Source organism: Podarcis bocagei (assembly GCF_964188305.1).
Source record: "Podarcis bocagei genome assembly, chromosome: 7".
In the NCBI taxonomy this organism is placed as follows: Eukaryota; Metazoa; Chordata; class Lepidosauria; order Squamata; family Lacertidae; genus Podarcis; species Podarcis bocagei.
Window position 1 is genome coordinate 33126163 of NC_138132.1, and position 25724 is coordinate 33151886.

General features: G+C 47.1%; 1 protein-coding gene across 5 annotated transcripts in view; it reads right to left on the bottom strand.

The window, feature by feature from the left end:
* Nucleotides 1-25724, bottom strand: part of COL16A1 (collagen type XVI alpha 1 chain) — a 142777-nt gene that overhangs the window by 55773 nt on the left and 61280 nt on the right. For all 5 annotated transcript variants that reach the window (XM_081200005.1, XM_081200003.1, XM_081200004.1 and 2 more), the window contains exons 11-25: nt 23658-23684; nt 22240-22302; nt 21906-21947; nt 21742-21786; nt 19458-19493; nt 18899-18961; nt 15566-15610; nt 15380-15475; nt 11161-11199; nt 10995-11039; nt 8932-8967; nt 8194-8307; nt 7922-7957; nt 1222-1257; nt 140-238 (exon numbers count right to left, since the gene is read on the bottom strand). In XM_081200005.1, coding sequence (XP_081056131.1) covers nt 140-238; nt 1222-1257; nt 7922-7957; nt 8194-8307; nt 8932-8967; nt 10995-11039; nt 11161-11199; nt 15380-15475; nt 15566-15610; nt 18899-18961; nt 19458-19493; nt 21742-21786; nt 21906-21947; nt 22240-22302; nt 23658-23684 — 822 coding nt within the window. The remainder of the gene's footprint in view (nt 1-139; nt 239-1221; nt 1258-7921; nt 7958-8193; nt 8308-8931; nt 8968-10994; nt 11040-11160; nt 11200-15379; nt 15476-15565; nt 15611-18898; nt 18962-19457; nt 19494-21741; nt 21787-21905; nt 21948-22239; nt 22303-23657; nt 23685-25724) is intronic.

The window sequence follows — 25724 nt, forward strand, 5'->3', positions numbered from 1 at the left end:
TATGATCATGAGGACTAGAAACCCTTGTGTTATTTCACATTATCACTTCAGCACTGCTATTCATTCCACCCTTGTTCTTCCCATAAATCCTTGCAGTGCCCTACACTAAAGGCAAGAGGCACAATGGCTCTATACTTACGGGAAGCCCAGGCAGGCCAATCCCTGGTGGTCCTGGTTCTCCTTTGGGTGCTTTCTGAAGGTGCTGGGCTGCAGGGCTGCATGACTGACACTGATCTCCCTTAAAGAAGAAGAAGCACAATGCTTGGTATTAGCGAGAAATAGCTCATTTCATACCAGTACAATGCAAATGGTGATACAGATTGCAGGATATGGTACAAGCCTGCTCCCCAACCGCTTGCACCGTGGGAAAACTGCTGGTTTGGGACAGACATAGATGGGTAGATTTCAGTAAGCCTAAAATGCACGGGTCTCCTTGTTTACATGGATTACAAAATTGACTTTGCAGTAAGTATCATTTGTGGCTGTGGGTGCCTGAAATAATTTGCACAAAGGTATCCAGCAGTCTTGTAAATAACCACATGCCTAGTCACTTGCAGTGAGGAACAACTGGCTAAAGGCAATGAGATGGAGGAGTTGTGTAAAACCTGTTCCTTTTCATCAGCAAAACTTCATCATCACCTTGTTCAGAATGCAAAATTTACCCAACTCAAAATGCTCACTGTTTTTGGTTTGTTTGTTTGTTTTTTTACAAATGAAGCAGTATTTCCCTAAGGAGTTCTGCAGTTTGCAAGCTAAAATGAGAATCTGCAGGCATGCAAAAGATGCTGTTAGTTGAAGATTGCTTTCAGTCTAAGCCCTTGCCACTAATCACAACTAAAGCAGAGATGTGTGCAAGCACTCCCCAAAGGCTACAGAGAACTTTGGACAAGCCCAGGATTAAAAGGAGAAGGCCTGCCTAGGAATTCCATTCACATTCACTCGAATGCATCTCATGATCAAGGACTGTGCTTTATCAAAATCCACAATTACATAATTCTAATTCAATTTAACACCAAGTAGAATCCCTGTGCAAATTTTCCTTGTTCATCATGGGAAAGGTTGGGGACAAAGCGAGGCAGGAGGTGGGAGACAGCACACATGAGGACATTTGTGGTGGGGCTTATGTGCACAACTCCCCCCCCCCACTACAGAGTGTGACCCCTATTAAACCAAACCAAAAACAGGGGTTAGAGATCATATAAAAAGCAAATGGCCACCTACCTTCTCCCCTTTAATTCCATTGATCCCAGGGTCCCCCTGAAGAATGATAAAAAGAAAAGGGAGAGGAAAGAATCAGAAGGCAATGGAAATGTTCATGCGACCAGCAACTGGGTGAGGCAGCTGAGCCTGGGTGGTGCTGGTGGTGCTGAGAGGGCATCAGCAAGAGATGCACCTGCTGTACCCCATCAGTGGTTGCTTCAGTTTAGACAAACCAGGAACATGTTACAGAATCACAGAATTGTAGAGTTGGAAGGGGCCCCAAGGGTCATCTGCTCCAACCCCCTGCAATGCAGGAACCACAGCTAAAGAATCCCTGGCAGATGCCCACCCAACCTCTGTTCAAAAGTGTTCCTGGATCCACACAGCTCACAGTCTCAACAGACCACAAGGGGCCACAACAACTGGCCCTCACTTGAGTCCTCCACAGAATCGGTGTATCCTGGGTCATGTCAACTTCCCATGCACTCATTTGTAGGTCTGCTTTGTGCCATTTCAGCTTTAATTTGAAGAGTGTTTATATATATATATATATATATATATATATATATATATATATATATATATGTGAGGGTTTGATTAGCTGCTTGTGCGTGAAAACGTGCTCCCTCAGAGTTTGTGCGCCCCCACAAACCTCCGTGTGTGACGGAGCTCCTCAGACATGTCTGCTCTAGTCACTAGTAGAGTCCGACAGTGGCTGTCTGCGGAAGCGTTTCCAGCAAAGAAGTTCCTTAACGGAAACGCGTCTCCTGGACTCACGGCGTGACAGTTTCCTGCGAGGTATGGGTCTCCCTATGGGAGACTCCGATACCTCCCCACTGTTCTCGCTGGAAGCCTCCCTGAGCCCTCCCTCCTGCTCGCATTCCCTCAGAGACCCACTCCTCCCCCTGCTGGTCCCTGCTTCAGCAGTTGAGTCTCTTTCATCCTGCCTGAGTCCCTCCACCACCTGATGCTCTGATGGCAGTTCCCTGACATCCACCTCCCCTCCAGGGCCCCCCTCACCCCCTCCCAATTCCTCCCCCCTGGGAGGTGAAGGGCTAAAACCCCGAAACGAATCTTCCTCATCTTCTGACGTCTCGAACAATTCTCTCCATCGATCGTCGTCCTGGCCAGCTGAATCCTCCTCCTCTTCAGAATCTGGGAACCCCTCCAACTCCTCTTCCTCGTCGGTGGTGGCAAAGTATTCCCTTCGGAACCTCGCTACAGGCTGAGGTTTACGTGGGAACCTCTGATGAAAAGTCTCTATTAAAACCTCGTCATTGACATCCTCTGCCCTAACCCAGGTGTTTTCCGACTCCGGTTCCCCTTCCCACATTACCAAATACTCTACTTGATCTCCCTTCCACCTGGAATCGAGGATCTCCGCTACATGGTAGCTGTGTTCCTTCTCCTCCATTGCTGGTCCCCTAGTGACCCTCCCCTCACTGTCTCCTCTATACGGTGACAGCAACGACCTGTGAAAAACTGGGTGCAGCTTCATGTGGTTCGGTAACCGGAGCCTGAAAGCCACTGGATTGACCTGCTGTATGACTTCAAACGGACCCAGCCTTTTGGGTCTTAATTTCTTACAACCTCCTTTGAATGGCAACCCTTGGGTTGACAGCCACACCTGGTCCCCCACCCTGATGCTTTCACCTTCCCTTCTGTTTTTGTCTGCTTGCCTCTTATATTCCTCCTTAGCCCTGTTTAAGTTGAGTTGGAGCTGGCGATGGATCGCTTCCATTTCTTCCACGAACTGTTCTGCAGCTGGAACGCTCCAGTTCTCCCCCTCCCCCCCTGGGAAGGCTCTGGGATGGCACCCGTGATTAGCCAAAAAGGGGCTCATCCCCGTGGACACGTTCTCTGCATTGTTGTAGGCAAATTCTGCCAACGCCAGCTTCTCCACCCAATCATTCTCTCTGTCATTAACATAACACCTCAAATATTGTTGGAGAACCCCATTTGCTCTTTCCGCCTGCCCGTTGGTTTCAGGATGACGGGCCGTCGAGAAATTAACCTCTACATGCAGTAAGCTCATGAGCTTCCTCCAGAACCTGGAAGTAAATTGTTTCCCTCGGTCTGAAACCACCCTCAAGGGGGCGCCATGCAACCTAAACACATTCTCTACAAACAATTTGGCGGTTTCTTCTGCTGTAACCGCATGTGAGCAGGCTATGAAGTGGGCCATTTTAGTTAACAGGTCTACTACAACCATGATGGCTGTTTTCCCTCTAGACCTTGGCAGATCAGTCATGAAATCTATTGCCACTGCTTCCCACGGTCTCTCAGGTGTGGGCAGTGGTTCTAATAAACCAGCCGGCGCCTGCCTCTCCCCCTTGGCTCTTTGGCATTGTTCACACCCTCTCACATACTCCCGCACATCTTCCCTGACCTTGGGCCACCAAAATTCCCTGGTAACCAGCCACATGGTTTTGTGTTGCCCAAAGTGCCCTGCTGTGGGGCTATCGTGCAGCTGCTTGAGTACTTTCTCCCTCAATTCCCCTTCAGGTATATATAACGCTCCCTTATAATACAATGCCCCATTTCTCTCCTCAAAACCACCGGGTTTGTCTTCCTCCCCTCTGAGATCCCTGAGTTTCCCCTGGGCGTATGCATCCTGCACCGTACCCTCTACCAATTCCCTTTGCCCCACCAAAGTCGCCCCACACACCCAGCGGTCCTCTGGAATGATATGGGTTTCTTCGGGTGCTCCCTCCCCCTCCAAATATTCAGGTTTGCGTGAGAGAGCGTCCGCCCTAACATTCTCTGGGCCTGGCACATAACAAATCTCAAAGTTAAATTTGGAGAACTCTTGGGCCCATCTCAACTGCCTTTGGTTGAGCACTCGCGCCGTTCTCCAGTACTCTAGATTTTTATGGTCCGTGCACACTTGCACTTTATGTTGTGCACCAACTAGCAGATGCCTCCATCTCCGGAACGCCTCATGAATAGCAAGCAGTTCTCGGTCGTACACCGTGTAGTTCCTCTCGGATTTGTTCAGCTTCCGCGAGAAGAAGGCACACGGACGCCACTCCGACTCCTCCTTCCCCGGCTGCAGAAGAAGCACCGCCCCTATGGCTCTGTCAGATGCGTCTGTTTCAACCCTTAGCTTCTTTCGTAAATCCACATGCAGAAGTTGTTCTTCAGAGGCGAAGGCCCTTTTCAGTTCCTCAAACGCTCGCTCCGCCTCCGCCGTCCATACAAACTTCTTCTTACTGCTGAGACAGTCAGTGATGGGCGCCGTCAGATGGGCGAAGTTGCGGATGAACTTACGATAAAAGTTTCCAAACCCTAGGAACCTCTGCACATCCTTCTTGGTTTTGGGTGTTTTCCATTCCAGCACTGCCTGTACCTTGCCGGGATCCATGGCCAATCCCTTGTCTGACAGGCGGTACCCCAGGAATTCCACCTCCTTGGTATGGAACCGACACTTCTCCAGTTTGACCCACAGCCTGTTGGCTTGCAGTCTGCTCAACACTTCTCTGACGTCTCTCACATGTTGCTCCTCATTCTCAGAATACACCAACACATCATCTAGAAAGGCAACGCAATTCTTGTAGAGCAAAGGGCCCAGCACGTGGTTCATAAAAGATTGAAAACACGCGGAGCCTGCTTGTAATCCAAATGGCATAACGAGGTATTCAAACGCCCCCAAAGGGGTAAACATGGTGGTTTTCCATTCATCCCCTTTCCTTATGCGTATCAGGTTGTACGCCCCCCTTAGATCCAGCTTTGTAAAAATCTTTCCCTTCCTCACCATGGTCAAAATATCATCAATTCTGGGCATAGGGAACGCCACCGGTTCAGTCACTGCATTCAGCCGCCTAAAATCACATACAAGTCTCGGCTTGTCCGCATTTTTTTTGTCCACAAAGAACACTGGGCTCCCCCCTGCTGCTTTGGACTCTCTGATGAAGCCTCTCTTCAGGTTCTTGTCAATGAACCCTCGCAACTCCTGCATTTCCCTGTCTGACATGGCATACAACTTGCCCACGGGAAGCTGTGCTCCAGGGAGTAAATTGATCTGACAATCAAAGGGTCTATGAGGTGGTAGTTGGTCAGCTTCCTTCTCGCTGAACACGTCGCTGAGATCTGCATACTGTGGTGGTACCTTCACCTTCCCCATTACTTCAGTCCCTGCTAGGGTGGCTTGGGCCCCTACTGAACCCTTCTCCTCTTTGCAGTGTTCTAGGCAATGTGCTGAACCAAAGGACACCACTCTTTGATGCCAGCCAACCAGCGGATCATGTAGAGCTAGCCAGCTCATTCCCAAAATAATGGGAGCGCCTCCCAGGGTGGCCACATTAAACGCTATCAGTTCTGTGTGCCTTGCCACCCTCATTATCATTGGGACAGTCTGCAAGCGGACTCCTCCTCCCAACAACTCCCTGCCATCAATCGTGGTCACCTGCAGGGGGTTGCTTAAAGGGATGGTCTGTATCTGGTGTTCAGCAGCAAACTCCTTGCTCATAAAATTGCAGGAGCTGCCTGAGTCCAATAGCGCCTTTATTTTTAGGGGGTGCCCATTCTGCAGCTCTAGCGACACTTCAATCACTAGAGCAGGTCGAGGAGCTTCTGGCACGGGCACTTTCACTGCTCTTTGGCCTGGCTGCAGTGCCCCAATTGTGGCAACCAGGCGTTGGCTTTTACCTGCTCCGCTCCCCCTTCTTCTCCCCCCTCAACAGCTCCCACCATCCCTTGCCATTCCTTCCTCTGGGGGCAGACTCTGGCAAAGTGGCCTGGCTGTTGGCAGAGATAGCATTTCCGGGGGCCCTTTCCCTCCTTCTTAGCTCCCTCGCTGGTTTTTGAAAATGCGCGCGCGCGCGCTGTTCCGATTTCCATCGGCTCTGCCGGCGGGAAAGCTGGCTCAGGAATGTCTGGAATGCGGAACTCCTTCCAACGTTCCCCTCTCCCTTCCCGCCTCTCCAAGGCTCTTGCCTCCTGCCGCGCTCCTATGGTCAGCGCAGATTTGGTCAGCTGATCCATAGACTCCGCCCTGGGGCTCCGTGCCAGCTCGTCTTTCACCCCCGAAGAAAGACCTTCTTCAAATAGCATTTGAACGGGTGCCGCCGATAAATCCCAACTCAGTCTGTGAATCAGCATGGTAAACTCAGTCCAATATTCACGGACAGATCGACTCCCCTGCTTACAAGCCATTAGCTGTCTGCGCACCACCCCTTCCTCAATATCGCTGGAAAACATGATATCCATTGCACGAAAGAACTTCATTGTGTCCTTTAGTATGTCATTGTGCGTTGCCATTAGGGGTCGAACCCAGTCTCTAGCCCCTTTCTCAAGATGCCCAATTACAAAAGCAACTCGCGATTCCTCATCAGGGAACTCATCGAACTGCACATTAAGGGCATATTGCATCTCTGTCCTAAAAGCATGGTAGTCCTTGGGGTCCCCCCCAAATTTCTGCACCAATCCTGGTACCTTTCTGGGGAATTGAGTGGCTCTCCCCTTCTTGTCTGCATCCTGAGCCCTTCTCTCCTCCAGCCTCGCCGTCTGCAGGGCCAGTTGAACCTCCAACGCTCGGTATCTATCTTCCAAGCTTGGACCAGCTCCAGCCCCTGCTCCTCCGGTTCCGGTTGGTTCGCTCATGATGCCTTCTCTTGCACAGGCAGCGTACAAAGACTGTCGGACTGCTGTGAGGGTTTGATTAGCTGCTTGTGCGTGAAAACGTGCTCCCTCAGAGTTTGTGCGCCCCCACAAACCTCCGTGTGTGACGGAGCTCCTCAGACATGTCTGCTCTAGTCACTAGTAGAGTCCGACAGTGGCTGTCTGCGGAAGCGTTTCCAGCAAAGAAGTTCCTTAACGGAAACGCGTCTCCTGGACTCACGGCGTGACAGTTTCCTGCGAGGTATGGGTCTCCCTATGGGAGACTCCGATACCTCCCCACTGTTCTCGCTGGAAGCCTCCCTGAGCCCTCCCTCCTGCTCGCATTCCCTCAGAGACCCACTCCTCCCCCTGCTGGTCCCTGCTTCAGCAGTTGAGTCTCTTTCATCCTGCCTGAGTCCCTCCACCACCTGATGCTCTGATGGCAGTTCCCTGACAATATATATATATATATATATATATATATGAATGAATATGCATTTTAATAGGTAACAAATTCACCTAGTGTCAGAAATCTGCCACAGTTCTTGAACCAGTGAAGTGAGACAGTGTCCTTCAACCTTGTGTCTCCAGATGTTGTTGGTCTACAGCCTCCACCATCCCTGGCCATTGGCTAAGCTGTCTGGGAACAATGGCAGGTGCAAGTCAACAGCATCTGGAGACCTAAGGTTGAAGAACACTGACCTGAAGGATGCCAGGTGGGGCATTCAGGCTGTGTGCCATCATCCAGTTCACTCTGTCTAGAGGAGGGAACTGCAGGGAAAACAGTCACACCTGCCAAGGAAAGATTCATGCCCAAAGGCTGTAGGTGGTATTATTCCATCACAACATCTAAGCTTCTGGGTCAAGGGATACCTGTTCTTGTTGGTTACAGGCCATCTTGACGGACATAGGAAGCTACCTGTAATTGGGTCAAAGCCCCGTGCTGGTCTGGCAGTGGCTGTCTGGGATATAAGGGAGATGGTCTTTTGTGTCACCTGATGCTTTTTAAACCAGAGATGCAAAGGATTCAACCCAAGGCTTTCTACAGGCAAAGCATGTGCCCTGACTTGGGTCTTCCCCTTGCTCTGCTCTTAATCTCACAGAAAGTGAATCTGACACCTACCCTGCTGCCTTTGAGTCCTGGAGGGCCAGGCTTGTCCTGAAAGAGAAAGGTGGGGGGGGGGGGGAGGGAGGGAGGAGACCAAAGGAAATGCTTAGAACTCCAGGGTCCAATAACTCAGCAATTGCCCCACCAACCAAACACCTTTGCTTCTTAGAATCATAGAACTGTTGAGTTGGAAGGGAACTCCCTGGGTCATTTAGTCCAATGCAGGAATCTCCTTGTCTGTAACACCCTCAAGGGATAAAGCCTTCACCCAGTGACCTGGGACTCACCGATTTGCCCGGTTTCCCTGGAGGTCCAGGCTCCCCTTTGGGCCCTGGTTTCCCAGGGATGCTGACTGCATTGTTCCCATCAGAGATAGTGGGACAGACTTCACATGGGTCCCCCTGTTGAGAGACATTCAAGATGCTGTGAAGAAGATTTCAACTAAAGGAAGACAAATCAAAGGTAACAGGGCCAAAGGGAAAAGGTCTCCATTGCTTCCTTCCACAAAATGGAAAGAAAATTATTTAAACAAAATGCATTAAGATGAATTATTCCTGAGACAAAACATAGTTAGATCCTCTTGTTCGGGCAAGTAGTTTTTGGGAGGTGTGGGGGATGGAATAGAGGGAAGAGCAAATTAAAGGGATATAACTGTGGAACTCCTTCCCCATAATGGTGCCTATTGCATCTTCACTGTACAGCTTTTGCCATATTCCTGAAGATAAGCCTCTTTACCCTGGCCTTTTACAGCTTAAGCATTACACCTCTTTTGCTGTTTATTTATCCTCCTCTGGTTGGAAAAGTTTTGCTTTTTCATATGTAATTGTAACTGTTTTATCTGTTGTTATAGCTGTATAGTATATTGCTATAACCTGACCTGGGACCCTATGGGAAGGGCAGGTTAGGTTCATTATTAGATGTGGTGATAATGGAGCTTGGTGGGGAGTGGGGTAGGAGCCTCATGCCCTTCTCTGAAACCAGAGAATGCACAGGCTTTGCCTTGATCCTGCCTTCCTTCTACTCACCTTGTCTCCTTTCAGGCCTGGGACCCCGGGTTTCCCCTGCAGAGAAAGAAGGAAGGTTTCCGTTTGTGATGCAACTCCTTTTTTGTACATTGTGTCAAGGTTTTTTTTACACTTAAATGGTATATACATTTTATGAAACAAATAAACAAGCTCCTATGAGACCAGGAACTAGCTATAGCTAATGTGTTTGCAGATCAGGAAACCTGCAGCCTACACTTATTCATGTGTATCTGGAAATCAATCCTAGGAAACTTCAATGGGAATTCCTGCCATGATGTCATGGGCCCCCAGTGAGGGACCTGGCTGGGCATAGGCGGAGAGGAGAGGAGTTTCCCATGGATGATCCTGGGAACTGACCCAGTAGGTAGGCACAGATCATGCCAGAGTCTTGGAAGCTCAATGAGCCACTTGGGGAGGAAGATCATGGGGAAGGACCTACTGTGGGGGAGGGGTTTCCCTACTCCATCTCTGCATCAGTCACCCCAGAGCACAGCTCATACACAGCATCCATCTCTGAAGTTGTCAGAGGCCGCCCCACCTACTCCACCCACTGCAGAGGAGTTGGTGATGCCTCGTCCATTGCCAAGGTAATAGAGATGCCAGCACAGGCATGAACAGACAGTTCTGCTTGCCACATTAAGTTGTGCTGCCCTGTTCCCATATAATAGGACTATAGGGGGTGTGCTGATTGTCAGATCAAAGGATGGCTGTGTTTCAGTCTGCATATTATTTTAGAAAGTGTGAATTATGTAGGTTTGCCCTTCAATGCAAACTGAACTGAATTTCTCCCCCATCCCTATAGTCATTGTCACAAAAATGATTTATTTCGCCTTTACGATCCCATTCCACACAGACACTCTGCCTGTCTTTTGAATGCCCCCTCAAAGCCTTCCCACAACCCCTCTGGCTTTGCTGTTTCCCGCCAGTCTTCCCTCACTGGCAGAAACCTCAGCTGTTGAGCAATGTAGACTTTTAACAATCTAAGCAGCCCTTAGGGAGCAAGTGCTGGGCGTGGAACGAGGCATGACTTCATTCCCAACAGCTGCATTGGTACATTCAGTTTATTCTCCCTTTATGTCATCGTTTAAGTGTGACACTAAATGCCAAGTGGAGCGCCACAACAGAATGCTGCAGTACGTTCCTGGCACATGTGTGTTGCTTGAGCCTGCGGCATCGGCATCAAAGGCAGGTGGTTCGGCTCTGATTTGAATCTTCACGTCCAAAACGTATTGGCTTATTGTAGCTTTTTGGACATTTTGCATGCAAGCCCATAAAGCCTGAGCCCTCTCCATTGTTTGAATTGACCTGGGGGATAGCTCCACCTCTGGTCTGCTAAGAGCTACTGTGCCTCGGCACATTCCTCCTATCTGCAACAGGGATATGACAGTGAACTACACCGTAGGATTGTTGTGTGCTACTCTCACAGCTCAACCTCAGCAGCGCAGTGATACAAGCAATAGATAACACGACTGGGTTAATTATAAGCTGCTCTCTGCACTTTAGCCAAATCCCCAGGCAGCAGTGGGGGGGGGGGCTAATGCCTCTGGACAACACTGCAAGTTTGTTGTAAACCATTCAGAAGCTGAACTCCACCATTCATTGTGAAATACACTTAAGGGTTGTCTTGCTTCGCAAAAGCCTCTCTCAGCCTACAGTTTGTGGACAATGGACTGCATTTGCTTTGGAATTTGAGTTATTATAGAGCCATTTGAGAGATTTTTTTCACCCACCTACCACAGTTATCTCGAGCCTGCGTATGCCTCTCTCTTGCACACAGGTGGTATAGGTTTGTATCCAGCTCCATAAGCAAGAGGAGTTACAAATCAGTGTCATATACATATCATAAATAAACCCAGCAGCTACCCAATAAGCAAGGTCCCACCCAGCTTCCCTGGCTGTCAGTCAGTGGTCACATGACCTGGGTGGAGAAAGCCTAGTCAAGAGCACAGAAATATGCAAAGCATGAGCCCCCAATCCTATGATGGGGGTTCTGGGATCTGCTGCAATTTTGTGGATCCTCCCCACTTTGCTTTGGTGGTTTACTCACTGAAGGAGGAACTTACTGGCTTTCCACTTGAACCGCCTGGCCCTGGAGGTCCTGAGTCCCCCTGGAAATAGAGAACAGAGAATAAGAGCCACGTAAGTAGGTCTAGACAAGAGAAAAAACTAGTTTTCTGGGACATGATAATCACTGGGACTATCCAAAGCTATATGCATGGTTATGCCTACCTTCTCTCCTCTGGGACCTGGTGGGCCACCGGGATCACCCTATAATGAAAGCAGAACAGTTGGTTGTATTCAGAAGCTGAATGATCCACCAAGGTCATTGCTATCCCAAACAGGACCCAGAATATGTGCCACTTCTGCCGCTTCTTGACTCTCTCTTTCCAGGCACAGGTCTGCGCTTAAAAGCTCTGCATCTAAGAATTTGTTTTTGTTTGTTTTTTGCCCCGGGAATTTCCCCATGAAAACCAGCTCTTTAGCACCCAATCAGAGCAAACACCAATTCAGGCCTTCTGTAAATTGCCCCTTGCTCCAATTGACCTTTAAAGAGCGGGTTTTTGCGGACAAAGCTCTGGGGAAGGGAAAAAAAAGATGCCTGGAAGTGGAGCACAGGCCATGCCTGGGGAGCGTGAAGGAAAGGTAAGTGTGAATAAGGCCAAGGTCTGCTGTGCCCATTACATACCCTGTATCCTGTATAACTTTTGAACCCATGACTATGGAAAGCATAACAGAGGGGAAGTTGCATTGCAGTCTTCTAAACACTTGTGCCCTTTGTTACCGTGTGTACATTTGGCATATTTCTATGTAATTTAACCTGAGTTTGACCTTTCCTTCATTCCTTCTATCTTGGTTATGGAGCTGTTAAATTATGCTGACAGGGTGGGAATGTGTGTACTTGCCCTTTCCCAAGCTGATCACACTCTCCTCCGTCCAGGCAAGCAAGAAGCATTATCAGAGTTCAAGGGACCATTCCAGCCAAAGGGGATATGGAGCAAGGCTGGTGAAGGTGGATGAGAGGGCAGGGGAAAGAAACTGTGGCCAGAGAGGTGGGTGTTGCCTGAAGAGAGTCCCAAGGGCCAGGCAGAGAGGCTTGGAGGGCCACATTTTGTCCCTGGACCTGTGGTTCCCCAACTAATATGGAACCCAAAGTGGATGAGAATATATGAGAGACTGGACTCCCAGAGGTAGAGGCAGCTGGCTGGCACTGGCTGGCACTGGCTGGCACTGGCTGACTGGTTGGGTGGTATCTGGGGGAAGATAAGAATGAATTGCACATACAGGCTTCCCCCAGGGCCCCTATTTCAGATTCCTGAAAAGCAGCTCCTCTTAGCAATTCTTTTCACAAAGCTGTCAGTGCTGTGAGCATTGTTTAGGCTCAACACCCACTGGCTGTTGCTCGATGTTTCTCCTGGCTGCCAGTGGCTGCGCTGGAACAGGACCAAAATTCTATAAATGCCTTTCTTTCTTTCTTTCTTTTTAAAACACTTTTGAAAAATAACCAAAACAAACACAAAAGACAATGAAAAATATCACCAGAGTGATGCTGTGGTTGGGCCAACAGCTTAACGAGGAACTGTAAGGCATTAAAAGGGTTTGTTTGCCCATGACACTGCAGGCGGTGCGAGTTTTAAAAAGAGCTCCAAATTCTGCGCCTAATTGTTCAAATTGAAAGCTTGCACATATTTTTGTTTGCACAATAAAATATGTAACCTAGATTTGGGTCAATCCATTTGCTCACATTTACTCTTCCTGACCCTCTGCTGTTCCTCGCCATTCCCTCGCCATTCCCTTCCCTTGTCTCCTGATGTTACCTGCCCTCTGCTATCAAAAGATAGATGTGAGCTCCTTGGGGCAGAGCTTTCTTCTTTGCACAGTGCTGTAATTCTCATCCTCATCATCTGCTGCTTGTCAGAAAGAGGGATAAAAGGGTAAAGCAGAACATCAGAGCTTCTCTCCTGGATCCCTGTGAAGTCCTGCTCAGCATCACCTGCTTCCCTTCATGTCATCTGACACTATTGCTTACATGTTTCCTAATTTATCTCCACAACCATAAGGAAATGTATTTTTAAAACTTAACAAAATCCTGTGGTTAGCGAGGGGTGCTATAAACAACCAAAGGGGTTTCTTGGTTATGTTTGGAAAAATTTAATGAAGAACTAGGAAGCAGTAGGCTTGCTGCTTGGGGAAGTGGGGTAAAGAGTTAATAGGTAATAGAGAGGAGGAGGAACTATTCAACTCTTGTATTGCCTCAAGGGGATTATTTTTGAGAAGAAGAAATGATTATGAGTTATTTGTAGTCCAGGAGGTGGTCAAAGAACACCAAGCTACTTCCAATGAGTTCAGGTCTCCAGGGTCAGATGAATGAAAACCCTGGTTGCTGAAGGAGTAATTAATCAGATGCTATTACCCTTTAATAATTCTTGGAGAACAGGTGAGGTTGTAGAAGAGACCTGAGATGGGCAAATGTTGTCCTTGTCTTCAAGAAGAGGGGAAAGGAGCAACCAGAAAACTACAGACCAATTTGTCTGACATTAGGCAAAATTCTAGAACAGATTATTAAGTGCTTGTTCTGTGAACATTTAGAAAAGAAAGTATGGATTGCTAAGAGTTGCCACAAGTCAAGTATATCAAGAACAAGCCATACCAGGTCAAGCTTACCTCAATTTTTGATAGAGTTATAAGTCAGGTAGATCATGGGAATGCCATGGACATAATAGGTCTTGTTTTCAGTAAAGCATTTGACAAGGTCTCTCATAATATGCTTGTGGGCAAGATGGTGCAATGTGGGCTGGATGATACTATTATTCGGTGGATCCACAGATGGTTGAGCCATCATGCCCAGCAAACGTTGATTAAGGGTTTTGCATAAAACTGGAAGGAGATCTTGAATAAAGTGCCACAAGGCTCTGTCCCAAGCCCTGTGAATGATTTCAATAAGGGTGCAGAGGAGATGATGCAAAGCCAAGAGGGATAGCTAAATAGAATCAAGATTCAAAATGATCTTGATGAGCTGGAATATTGGGCTAAAACCAATAAGAGGAAAATTCAACAGAGGCAGTTATAAAGTCCTTCATTCAAGTGAAGGAATCAGAATCACATGTACAGGATGGGAGAGACTTGCTTGGTTTGGCAGTGGTACATATAAAAAGAATGTATGCATAGGGGGTACTCAAGGGCGCACAGTACTGGCACATCTTGTTGTTGTCAAAAAGTGTGGCACTTTCTGTAACAACTTCATGGTGATTACCAGCACCTTTTTAAAAAAAAAAAGAAAAAAGCACTGTCTATGAGCCTTAGTTTATTACAGGCTGAACATGAGCCAGCAGTCCAATATAGCTGCTGAAAAAGCTAATGCAATCATAGGCTGTACAAATCATGAGAAGTAATAGGTCCACTGTTTGGGCTGCATTTGAAGTTCTGTGTCCAGTTCCGTGTGCCACATTTTGAGGACACGGAAAACCTAGAGCATGTCTAGAGGATAATGAGGAGCCTGGAACCCAATTCTATGATGGATGGTAGAAAGAGCTGAGTAGGCATAGGCTGAAGAAGAGGTGGTTAAAGGGGGAGATAGGAGAGTTGCCTCCAAATATCCCAAGGGCAGGATCTATTGAACTGCAGGATCTACTTCATTTTTACCTAAAACACCAAGGTCCACCAACCAGAGTCAGGCACATTACAGTAAGAGCGTAAGAGATCTGTTGCTGGATCAGGCCAATGGGCCACCTATTCTGGCATCCTGTTTTCACAGGCCAACTAGATGCCCCAAGAGGAAGCCTGACAAGTGACGTAGGTATGGGAAGAATTAACGAACAGGGTACCTATGAGCACATGTTCAGACCAGGAATCTGTGATCGGTACCACCACCCAGCCTAATTCTTCTCAGTCCACCCCCACCCCCAAAGCAGGCTACAAGGAATTTTAACCACAAGCTGCACTCAAAAAGTAAGGGCCAACTGAGGCATTTCATTTCATGGGACAGACTGGGCATGCTGCAGAAGACCCAAGGGCAGAGCACCTTACTTTCCCCCTAGTTCAAAGCAGATATTTGGGACATGGGTGTGTGTGTGAATTGGGAAATCACACAGTGCCACAGTGCATGGGGAAGGTGGTGTTAACCCCCCCCCCCCCCATTTCCCTGAGGCGAATTATCTTCCACAAATTGTTGTTCGCCTTGCAGGGAAGAACCTACATGTTTCTATTCCACCCACGTGGCAAATAGCAGCTTTGGAAAGAGGGAGGTTTAGATCAGGAAAATGGAATTGGGGACAGCAGGGGTTGAATGCCCCCACCAGCCAGTACCAATCTGATTTGTCTCCACCCACAGGCAAAAGACCCACATACCTAGCTTGGCACATCATCACAATTATCTGAGACATAATTTTAACAAAGGATTGAAGCCGTGAAGGAGCCAGAAATAGAAGGCAGGCAGAAATGAAAGTCTTACTGGTTTTCCTGGGAGGCCAATTCCAGGTGGACCCGGCCGACCTGGGGGTCCTGGTTCCCCAGCGAGACCTTCAGGACCCACGAACCCTGGGTCACCCTAAAAAGACAGGCACAGTTGTTACTAGTGACAAGCCCATCAGTAGAATGCTGGCTCCCCACCCCACCCCCAAGAGAAGCATAATCGTACCTTTTGGCCTTTGGGTCCCACCACGCAAATCTCCCCAGGCCGGCCCTGGTTAGGAAGAAAAAGCAGGATGCATGAGGGCGGGGCTTCTTTCCACTTAACAGGGCCAGATTGTCAGAACCTTCAGAGCTTGAATCATTATTTATTAAATTTATATACCTATACCTGTAGGTATGAATGGGGGGCCCTATACCTGTAGGTATGAATGGGGGGCCTCATGGGCTGAGGGTGGGGCTTAGTCAAGGGAGCTGCCTGTGTGTGTGGGGTAATATTCTGAGGCTTCAGAACTCCCTTTGAGTGCGAGGGGCCATGTTCTCTTTTAAACAATCTTCCAGGGGCCACATTCAGCAGTGCATAACAACAAATGAGAATTTTCCCCTTTGTACAGTAGTCTACTCTCTCTCTCTCACACACACACACAAACACACACACAAAAACACACACACACACACACACACACCCTCTGTCCTCCATCCAGTCAAGCAGGCAGCATTAGCAGAGTTCAAGGGCACAATCTCCCTGATCTACGTACCAGCCTGGATAGCTCAGCTGGTTAGCTCATCATGGTTCTGATAATGTCAAGGTTGCAGGTGTGTATTCCTGCATTGCAGGGGTTTGGACTGACTTTATACTATTGGCCAGTCACAGGGGTCAATATTTCAACCCCTATCCTAGGGTGCAGAACCTCAGGTCTAGGGGGCAAATATGGTCCTCTAGGCCTCTCTAGGATTCTTCCCAGCTCACACATCCCCAGCCACACACCCTCGTCCAACGAAATACCCATCACTGGCCATACTTTGCACTCTCCTTGGGTGCTTTTGCCTGTCAGAATTGCATTAAAATGTGAAGAGGTCTCCCCTATCCCTATGGATTCAGCAGGGTTCCTCTTATGTCATGTTCCTCCATGACCCTGGCTCAGTCGAGGAGAGATCAATGAAGAGAAGTACAAGGTGCTGTGTGGTTTATCTATTCTGAGCAATCGTTCTAAAGTCCCTGCTCTTCTGATCCAGGAAGCCAGAATGGACAATAATAGTTCAGGGGGAAATGGTACAATAGAGTTAAAGGGGAAATGTCACCCAAAGTAGTATGAGCATTCATGCTTTGAAACGCATCTCCATGTGGTGAAAATGAGATTTGATGATGGGAGACACAGCAATGATGGGAAATGCAACATTTGTTTTCAACAGCTCAGCTTCCAGCATCATATCTCTGTTTTGCCAGGCAGAAATGCACTCATATGAGGAAGCAACAAATGAAGGATTTCAGGGAGATGTCAAATAAAAAATTATTAAATGCTATTTTGGTTTAAGTGAACTGATGAGTAATCTTCCTCATACATTTTTCTTTAACCTCAAGGGTGTTTATTTGGATAATAAACTTCTTTTTACATCTGGAGGTTTCAGATTTGAACAGCACCATAAGAGCAACTTCCCAGTGTCATTGCTCACTGTTTGAAGTATCCCTACCAGCTAGAGAAGATCAAAGCTTGGGTCACACAGATAAGTCAGCCAGTGATGTAAATGTACATGTAGCATCTATGAATAACTTGCATGTGTGATTGGCTGAGCCATCACAGACACACCAGAGGATGAAGTTTCAGATGACCCTCCCCAAACAAACAAACAAACCAACACACACACACACACACACACACACACACGGCTCTGTTCACAGTAGGGATGGGAAGAAAGTTGGCCCAGTTCACATTTTATTGTGAAGCTATCTAATTCACACTTCCTGAGGCAACATGCAAACCAAAATGCAACTATCCTTCAAAATTTACACTTCTACAAATCTTGTAATACAGTTCTTCAACCAAACACTGCATACAGAAATGCATATATTAGCGGAGAGTGTGCATAATAATCAATACTAGGGGAGTTTGCTTACACAAATGGTATATTAGGAAAAATTCCATGCAAAAGCTTCTGCATTGGGAGATATATGCACTAACCTGCTGACAAATTTTCATGATAATTTTTTCTTTAAAAGCACCACAAAATTATGCAGAAATGTGGTGATCTGAACTTGAGATGTGAGAAACAAGAAACAGAAATGCACCAAAACGAACAGATTTGCCCCAGTTCTAATCAAGTAATGTCCATGCATGCGTAGAGCAGCTCTATGGCTGTGTACACATTACCATTTACTATGGCTTCAGTGTGCTCCCACAGCTGGTGTTTGTAACGTTAAGCCACATTCACTGAGGTGTGTATGTTTGGGACAGTCATTGTACATGCACAGATGACAGCTTCATTTTGGGGGGTGGGGTTTGCAGGCACGCATTGCCAATCAGGTGGTGAGCATCAGGGGAAGACATCCCCACCCCTTCGCTAGTGTGTACAGTAACATGCAAAGGCCACCTTGTTGTGTTTAAATATGTATAAGGTAAAGGTAAAGGACCCCTGGCGCAGTGGTACCTGTATATCTACTTGCACTGGCATGCTTTCAAACTGCTAGGTTGGCAGGAGCTGGGACAGAGCAACAGGAGCTCACCCCGTTGCGGGGATTCGAACCGCCAACCTTCTGATCAGCAAGCCCAAGAGGCTCAGTGGTTTAGACCACAGCGCCACCTGCGTCTCTAGTGTGTACAGTAACATGCAAAGGCCACCTTGTTGTGTTTAAATGTGTATATAGCTTAAGTAAGGGTCTTCCTGGCAGATTCAGAGAAGTGAAGACATGATGGAAGACGACCCTGCCCAAATCTGGCAAGGGAGCCAAAAAGCCACACAGTGAACACTGCAGCATGTGCAGGACTCTCCAGATCTTAATTTGTGAGGAATAGGACTGTGAGGAGAATCACTCAAAGTTAACGCTCAAACAATCCTTGTGGTGGGGGAAGTAAATCCAGGCCTCTGAACAGGAGAGGAATTCACTGTTTTCTTTGTAGGATGTTTGTGTATTGGCTTTGCTGTCATGTGGGGGGCACTTCTTATTTTTAACTTTCTTTCATGCTGCGGCAGGAACAAGACTTTGCTCTTGGTTGTCCTGTGGGCTATTTTCTTAACCCCCAAATTATGCAGATGCCTTGCTGTTCTCAGGCATTTGGGGAAGGGTAATCATGGCAGCCATCTCTCACACACCCCAAAATGCCAAAATAACTGAGCAGGTAGTGGCAAAATACAGTTAAAAAAATAACAATGAAGGAAGCTGATCCTGCACCCATACGAAAGGGCAGTGACGAATTCTGGTGCACTTAACCCCCGAAAAGTCAGAAATGGTCCCCAAATGCATGGTATTCAGGGTATAATCCTAAGTACAGAGAAGGAAGAAAAAGAGAAGGAGGGCTGGAAGAAGAGAATGTAAAAGAGAGAGAATCAAAATTGCACAACTTACATCGCGCCCTGGGCTTCCTGGTTTTCCTTGAAGACCAAAGTCACCCTTATCACCCTTTTGCCCCTAGAGAAAACAAGAGATGACATGTCTTAGCAATTAATTCAGTTTCTGCCTTGGCCTCACTCCAGTACAGCCTTCATCAGCCTGGTGCCCTCCAGACGCTTTGGACTGCAACTTCCATGATGGGAGTTGTGGTCCAAAACATCTGGAGGGTGCCAGGTTGGGGAAGGCCACTCTAGGGTCATCCTCATTACTGCCACAGTCTGGCACCCCTGCTTCCCTGCCTGACATCCAGTCCTTGTAGCCAGCCAGAGGCCCTCAGTTCTTCTAGCTAATATCACAGCTCCCCTGGAGAGCTCTTGTAAGTCATTTCTCTGAAAGCTAGGAGGCAGTTTGGGAGCATTCTGGATGAAAGGTAGCATCAAGACGCAGGAAATAAATAAACAAGACAAATAAATAAAGTTCTTGTAGCAGGACCTTCTGTCATGGGAGAACAAATTTCAAGGGGTCAGCGTCTTCCCTTGAGCCAACTATTCCTTCTCAAAGCTGGGGTGCTTACCTTTTGGCCAACTGTTCCAGCCAATCCCGGAGGTCCCTGTTAGAAACATAATGGATTATTTATTAGTGGTGTAGATTTGTTAAGTCCATGCTATCCCAAATGCTGAGGGCTGGTTTCATCATATAAGCATATACATATAAGCCTAAGGACTTTCACAACTGTCATTTGGAGGGGGAGGGGAGTTATTAGCATCCCTTTCTACACCATCCCAGCCTGAGGCCATGACAGCTTTCCCATCGTGCTCAGACAGTAATAAGTATACTTTTGTTATATATTATTTGTTTTAATGACTGTACTGTTTTAATTGATTTTTTCCCTCTTCATTTGTACCCACCCTGTGATCATCTGTTGATATTCATTGAGGGGGGGGGGCGTGTGGGATGAAATAATAAATAAATAACTTGGGTAGCTGAAATAAGTAGCTCAAGGCAGATCCACACCTGTTCTGGAGCTACCATTTCCAGCACTCTGAATGAACTACAGTTCCCAGGATTCTTTGGGAAAATTACATGCTTTAAATGTGCACTGAATATGCTTTAAATGCGTAGTGTGGATCTATTCTCTGCCCCTTTACTGAGACAACATTTTCCACAGCTTTCCCATCACATCCCATTAGGAGCTGTCCAGGGTCCTGACTTGACCTGCTTAGGCCAGAAAGGGCTCTGTTTATTGCTTCCAGTTTCTACATGGGACCCAAGCCCCTATAGATCAAGACTACTGTAAAGCATTAAACGGAACATGGTGGCAGCGGAAGTGGTGAAGCCTCTGTCAACCATTAGCTAAGCTGCCTACCTGTCACATAAGGAATGGGTTCTGGCTGCCATTGGTTGAATTGCTGTGATCTCAGAGAGAGAGGTGAAGCAGCAGCAAGGGCCTAGAAAAAGAGGAGGCAGAGGCCTGAAAAGGCAGAAGAGAAGAGGAAAGGAAGGTTGGATTCTGGGAGAATGGAGGAGGCCAAAGGGAGATGAGAGAGGGAACAGGCAGAGAGGAGAATGGTTTGCCATCAGCAGTTCTTAAGCGAGAGAGGCTAAATTTTTCATATCAATTTGAAATACAAAGCAAAAGCCCTTGGCTCTGACAAAATATATAGTGCCACTATATTTCTGGTTTTTGTTAATGCATTAAGTGGACAGGGCAGGATGCAGCTGGCCAGGCACAGACACACAGAGACACACACAGTGTCATGACAGGCCTGACCACAGGATGCCGTGACTAAATATTTATCATTCACAGTATAAACTTTGGCCCAGCACACACTGGCCTTTATTCAAATCAGCAGCTTTCAAAGTGGGAAAGAAGAACAGACGTTTTGCAAAACAGCAAACTAGAGATTGCAAAGAGACAGGTGGCTGGTCAACAAAAGGTCAGAGCAGGGTGACTTGGGCCAAGTTGAAGTGACATTCGATGGACACAGACCTGCTAAGGTCAGGCTAAACCAAGAAGGCTAAGGAGTAGGGGCTGAATTTGATGCATCTATGCATGGATGTCTGTGGAGCTTATTAACTAGAGAACTCGGAAGAATGAATGAAGAAGCCGCTGAGTGGACCAATCTCTGAAAGCAAGATGCAGGCGTATGCAAAATTCTGGGTCCCACAGCACTCTTTGGCATCAAAGGTCAGTCTAAAAAAGTTCTGTCCAATGCCAGATGATGAACAAGGGCAGGTTATCAGAGTTTGGGCCCCTGGGGATAGTCTCTCTGTCTTCAACCCTTAATCCTTACAAAGGTGGTAAACCTGCAGCTGAGCTGCAACCCTTCAGGTTGCAAGTGAGGGTCTCACATGATCAGATTGTTTTCCACACTAAACAATTCTCTGCATGCAGAAAACAAAATGTCACAGTGATAACAATGGTAGTACATTCTGATCAAGTGGGTTTTTATTAAGCACAGGCAGGAATGGGTCATTTAAGATTGGTAACTAATCATTTAAGATTGCTACTAATCTATTGCAGGTAAGGCTGAAGAGAAATTTCATTCAAAATAATTTTCAACTTGAAATTGAAAAATACCTGGGCAGGAAAGCTCACCCATTTTCACAGTCCTAGCAGGAGCCTTCTCCCTCCCTCTGGTCCATAATGCACAGAGTAAGCACAGAGTAGGGGATGCAAGCTGACGGTGGGTGGCGCCAGAGTGGAGCGTGGGCGGAGTCCAAGGCAAAAGTGGGTGGTGCAAGAGCCAATGGTGTGTAAAGGCCTAAACAGTTTGGCACTAGGGGCTGATGGGAGTTGTAGTCCAAAATTTCTGGAAGGCACTAGTTGGCAAAGCCTGCTGTATATACATGCTTACCTTTTCTCCTTGATCTCCCTTCTCTCCCGGTGGGCCTTCAGCACACTTCAGAAAAGATAAGGAACAAACAGACAGGGAGTTAGTAGGACAGCAACACTGGACAAAGAAGAGGAGAGAGAAGCCAAACAGGCATGACCTCTCTCCAGGGTTGGGCAGCAACTCACCTGTAATGGGGCTTCAGGTGAGATCCGGACACAGTCAGCACCCTGGAAAATTAATAATAGCGTTACAGGTTTGAGTGTGGGCCAGCCTGGATTAAATTTGTATATCACCCTTCATCTGAAGTTCCCAGGGCAGTTCACAGATTAAAAATACTTTAAAATACAGAACAAAACCACAAAGTACATAACAATGATGATGATGATGATGATGTCAAACAAAGGTTTGGCATTGGGATTTGGATATGCCAATTCTCCCACATGGTAAATGTGTTGCTCCCCAAAGCATGTCAGCAAAGTTCCAAGTGTGACAGAGCGAGGAGAACCATGCTGTACTTACACGATCGCCTTTCTCCCCTTTGGATCCATAGACGCCTGGTGGTCCACGTTCGCCTTTCCCACCCTGCACGAAAAGAGAGAAGGAACTCCCTGAGAAAAGCACTGTTGTCATGCCATTGAAAAGAAAACAGAAGCTCTAGGCAGAAGACACTTCCGGAGCGCACAAATCAAACACAAAAGCCCACATGCTGTGGATGTGAGCAGCGCACAATACAAAAACATGACATCACTTGATGTCTGGATGCAAACACATATGCTAGTTTATTAATCTCTTTCAGATGTAAATGCCATCCTTGCCCTTCGCATACTCTCTCTCCAGTTAGGAGCAGGGAGTGAAAGGTGGGTGGGATTTAGATAGAGAGGGGATGAGAAAGAGAGAGAGAAAGAGAAAGACAGGATGACAGCAACAGCATGGGTGGGTGGCATTGGAAGGCATTTCTCCCACAGTCTGTTGATTAAGGTGTGCATAAGCATCAGCCACAATCTTGGCTTGAGGTCTCTAGTCTGAAAATGAATAGCAGGTTTAGCAGCTTTTCTAACATCAGCGGTTGTTTGCCTTCTTTACAAGTCTATCTATTTAAAACACATGACCTCTCAAAGAATCCCAAGGATTTTAGTTTGCTAAGGGTGCTGAGCATTGTATCTCTGTGAGGGTGCTGGCTACAGTTCCCAGGGTTCTCAAACTACAATTCCCAGGATTCTTTGGGGGAATCAATGTGCTTCAAATATATAATGTGTACACAACCTCAGGCGCCAGTAGGAACACTCTAGCCACCCTTACCTTAAAATAATTACAAACATCCTGAAATAAAAATATTCGCAAATGACAGAAGTTGGATTGTGTGCAGTATCTGCAGTTAACAATATAAACATTTATAAACTGCTTAATATTCAAAAACCTCCCAGGCTTTCTCAACCTGTGGGTCCCCAGATGTTGTTGAACTACAACTCCCATCACCCCTATCTAGCAATGCCAGAGCTCGGGGATGATGGGAGTTGTAGTCCAACAACATCTGGGGACCTACAGGTTGAGAACCACTGCAAGCGATGACAATAATTATGCAGTAAGAGAAAATAACAAATCCCTAGTAATAATGAGAAAAGGAGTGGTTGACGTCTGAGCACATGGCCTGCATTATTGCCTGTTAGTATCAAGACACAAATATGCACTACAATCTGGGGAACGTTCTGGATAAGGTAATTTACATGCTTATTATGTTGTAGTCTGTTTGTTTATTTAATCTAATCAGAAGAAGGCTTTAAAAGGAAATGCAGAGTGATCAGCAGTCCTTTTTAGCCCTACTAATGATGGCAAGCCAGACAGCCAATTCTTCTAGGAATGTTAACTGCATAAGATTAGGAATGTGGAGCCTGAAGCAGCCGCCACCATTTGGGATTCTGCTTAGGTGAAAGACTTACCTTTAAGCCCTGCGGACCCAGCGTGGCCTGAAGAGATAAAAACAAAATTAATGCACCTGCTAGACGCCTCGGTGATCATTCTGCATGCCAAGAGTAAGTAAAAGGAGGAATCAGGTCAAACGGGAACAGACTGAAAAGCAAGCATTCAGGCCGACAAAACGTTAAAACTATCAGGGGCTGTGTAACGTGAGCCTAGAGAAAAGAAGATTAAAAGGTAACATAACAGGCCTCAAACTTGAGAGGCTGCCATAAAGAAGATAGAGAGGAACTCTTTCCTCCTTCCCCCAAGGAAAAGACAAATGGAAAAGTTAGTCAAGCTGCAAGGATGGAAAATGTAGGTGTCTTATTGAGAGAGGGAGGGAGGGAAGGCCTCTTATAAACACTGCTGGAACAACCTGAAAAAGGATCCAGAAACGGATGGAGAAGATGGAGGCCAGCATTAGTCACAGGCTTTGGTGGCTGGGTCAGGCCCATGGGGCTCCATCTGCCTGCTAAAGTTAGGGGCAAGATGTCTGCATAGCTACATAGATTAGAGGCAAAGTGGATATCCAAGGAGGTAATCTGTGGCAAAGAGAAGGAGATGCTAAAAGATGTGGGTCTAAGTGAGGAAATCAGGACTGGCTAGTTTCATTACTGTTCACTCTTCTAGTCAGGGCAATGTGATGGCATCCAGGTTCAAAACTCCTTGCACATCTCCACTTCAAGACCCACTGCAGATGGTTCTGGCATCCATATGTTCCATCCATGCAATTATACAGCATCTCCCTCCCTCCACCACACACACATTCACACACTGAAGTAAAGATAGACCCTGAGCTTTGACTTTCAGTTTAAAACATACCAGTGGAAAATTGGCTGCCACTGCGATGAATGAAAAGCCCCTGTCAAAAGTTACTATTCTGCAGCTGCTGTATCCATTGGCTCCGTACGGCCTCCTTTGCCAGGAGGAAGGTTCATAAGGAGGCAAACTTATTCTTATGACTGGAAGTCACATAAGACCGAGTGCTTTAAGCATCTTTCAGAGAACAGAGAATCTCACCCAAAAGCCTGCATTTTCAGAGTGGCTTGAGCTTAATCTGAGAGGGGGAAGACAAGCCCTAGCTCATTTTTAGGTCACCAATGTGAAAAGGCAGCCCCTGAGCATGCCCAGAGTGCATTTCACTTCATCCTAACCCTAATGTGAGGGTGGGCAAAACCTTACAATATAACCCCCCTCTCCACCACAATACAAGTCTGGTATAGTGTCTGCATTCAGCTCACCAAGCATCATAGGTTGTGCAGGTCTCTGCTAGAGCATTCAGGCTAACCAACAGACTGGTTATAAAGCAGCATAAGATGCTGCCTTCTGCTGCCTCAGACCATCTAGCTCAGTACTGCTTACACTGACTGACGGGGGCTCTCCAAGGTTATAAGCAGGAGCCAGTGGCTCAGTCATGGAGATATGGTGCTTAACAAGTTCAGAGATATTGTTGTGCACAAGGTGGGAGGGAGGAGTTGTGGCCCAGGGCTGCTGAGACGATTCAGCACCTTGCATTTCATCAAGAGTGAACTGGTGGCCTTTGTAAGAAGCTCTTAATATGTTAGATGCTGGCTCCCTTCGGACTAGGAGCAAGAAAGGTCTGGAGGTGGAGATCAGAGCCTGCAGTCAAGGAAAGGGCAGCTCTCAGTGGCAGCGGAGCATATTTTCTGTATGCAAAAGTCCCCTGCTGAGAAGTATCGCAAAGGAAAGGCCACAAACAGGATGCACAAACAACAATAACTTTAATACAATACAGTTATGGAGGGGAAAGTCATGTAGCCGGCTGCCACTTGTAATGCAGATGGAAACTAAGAGCCCAGGGCTTGAGCTTTGTACGGCAAGCCAGAAGGACCAAAACACTGCACCTTGCTCATCTTGAGCATTTCTGGATAGAGCTGGGTAGGTCTTTTATCTTCTACCAAGAGAGGCACTGCCTGTCACTGTAGACAATCCTGAGTTAGATGGACAAATCATCTGGCATGGAATAAAGTGGGCTTTTTAAGGGAGGACAATTGTTCAGTGGTAGAGCAGGAGGTCCCATGTTCAAC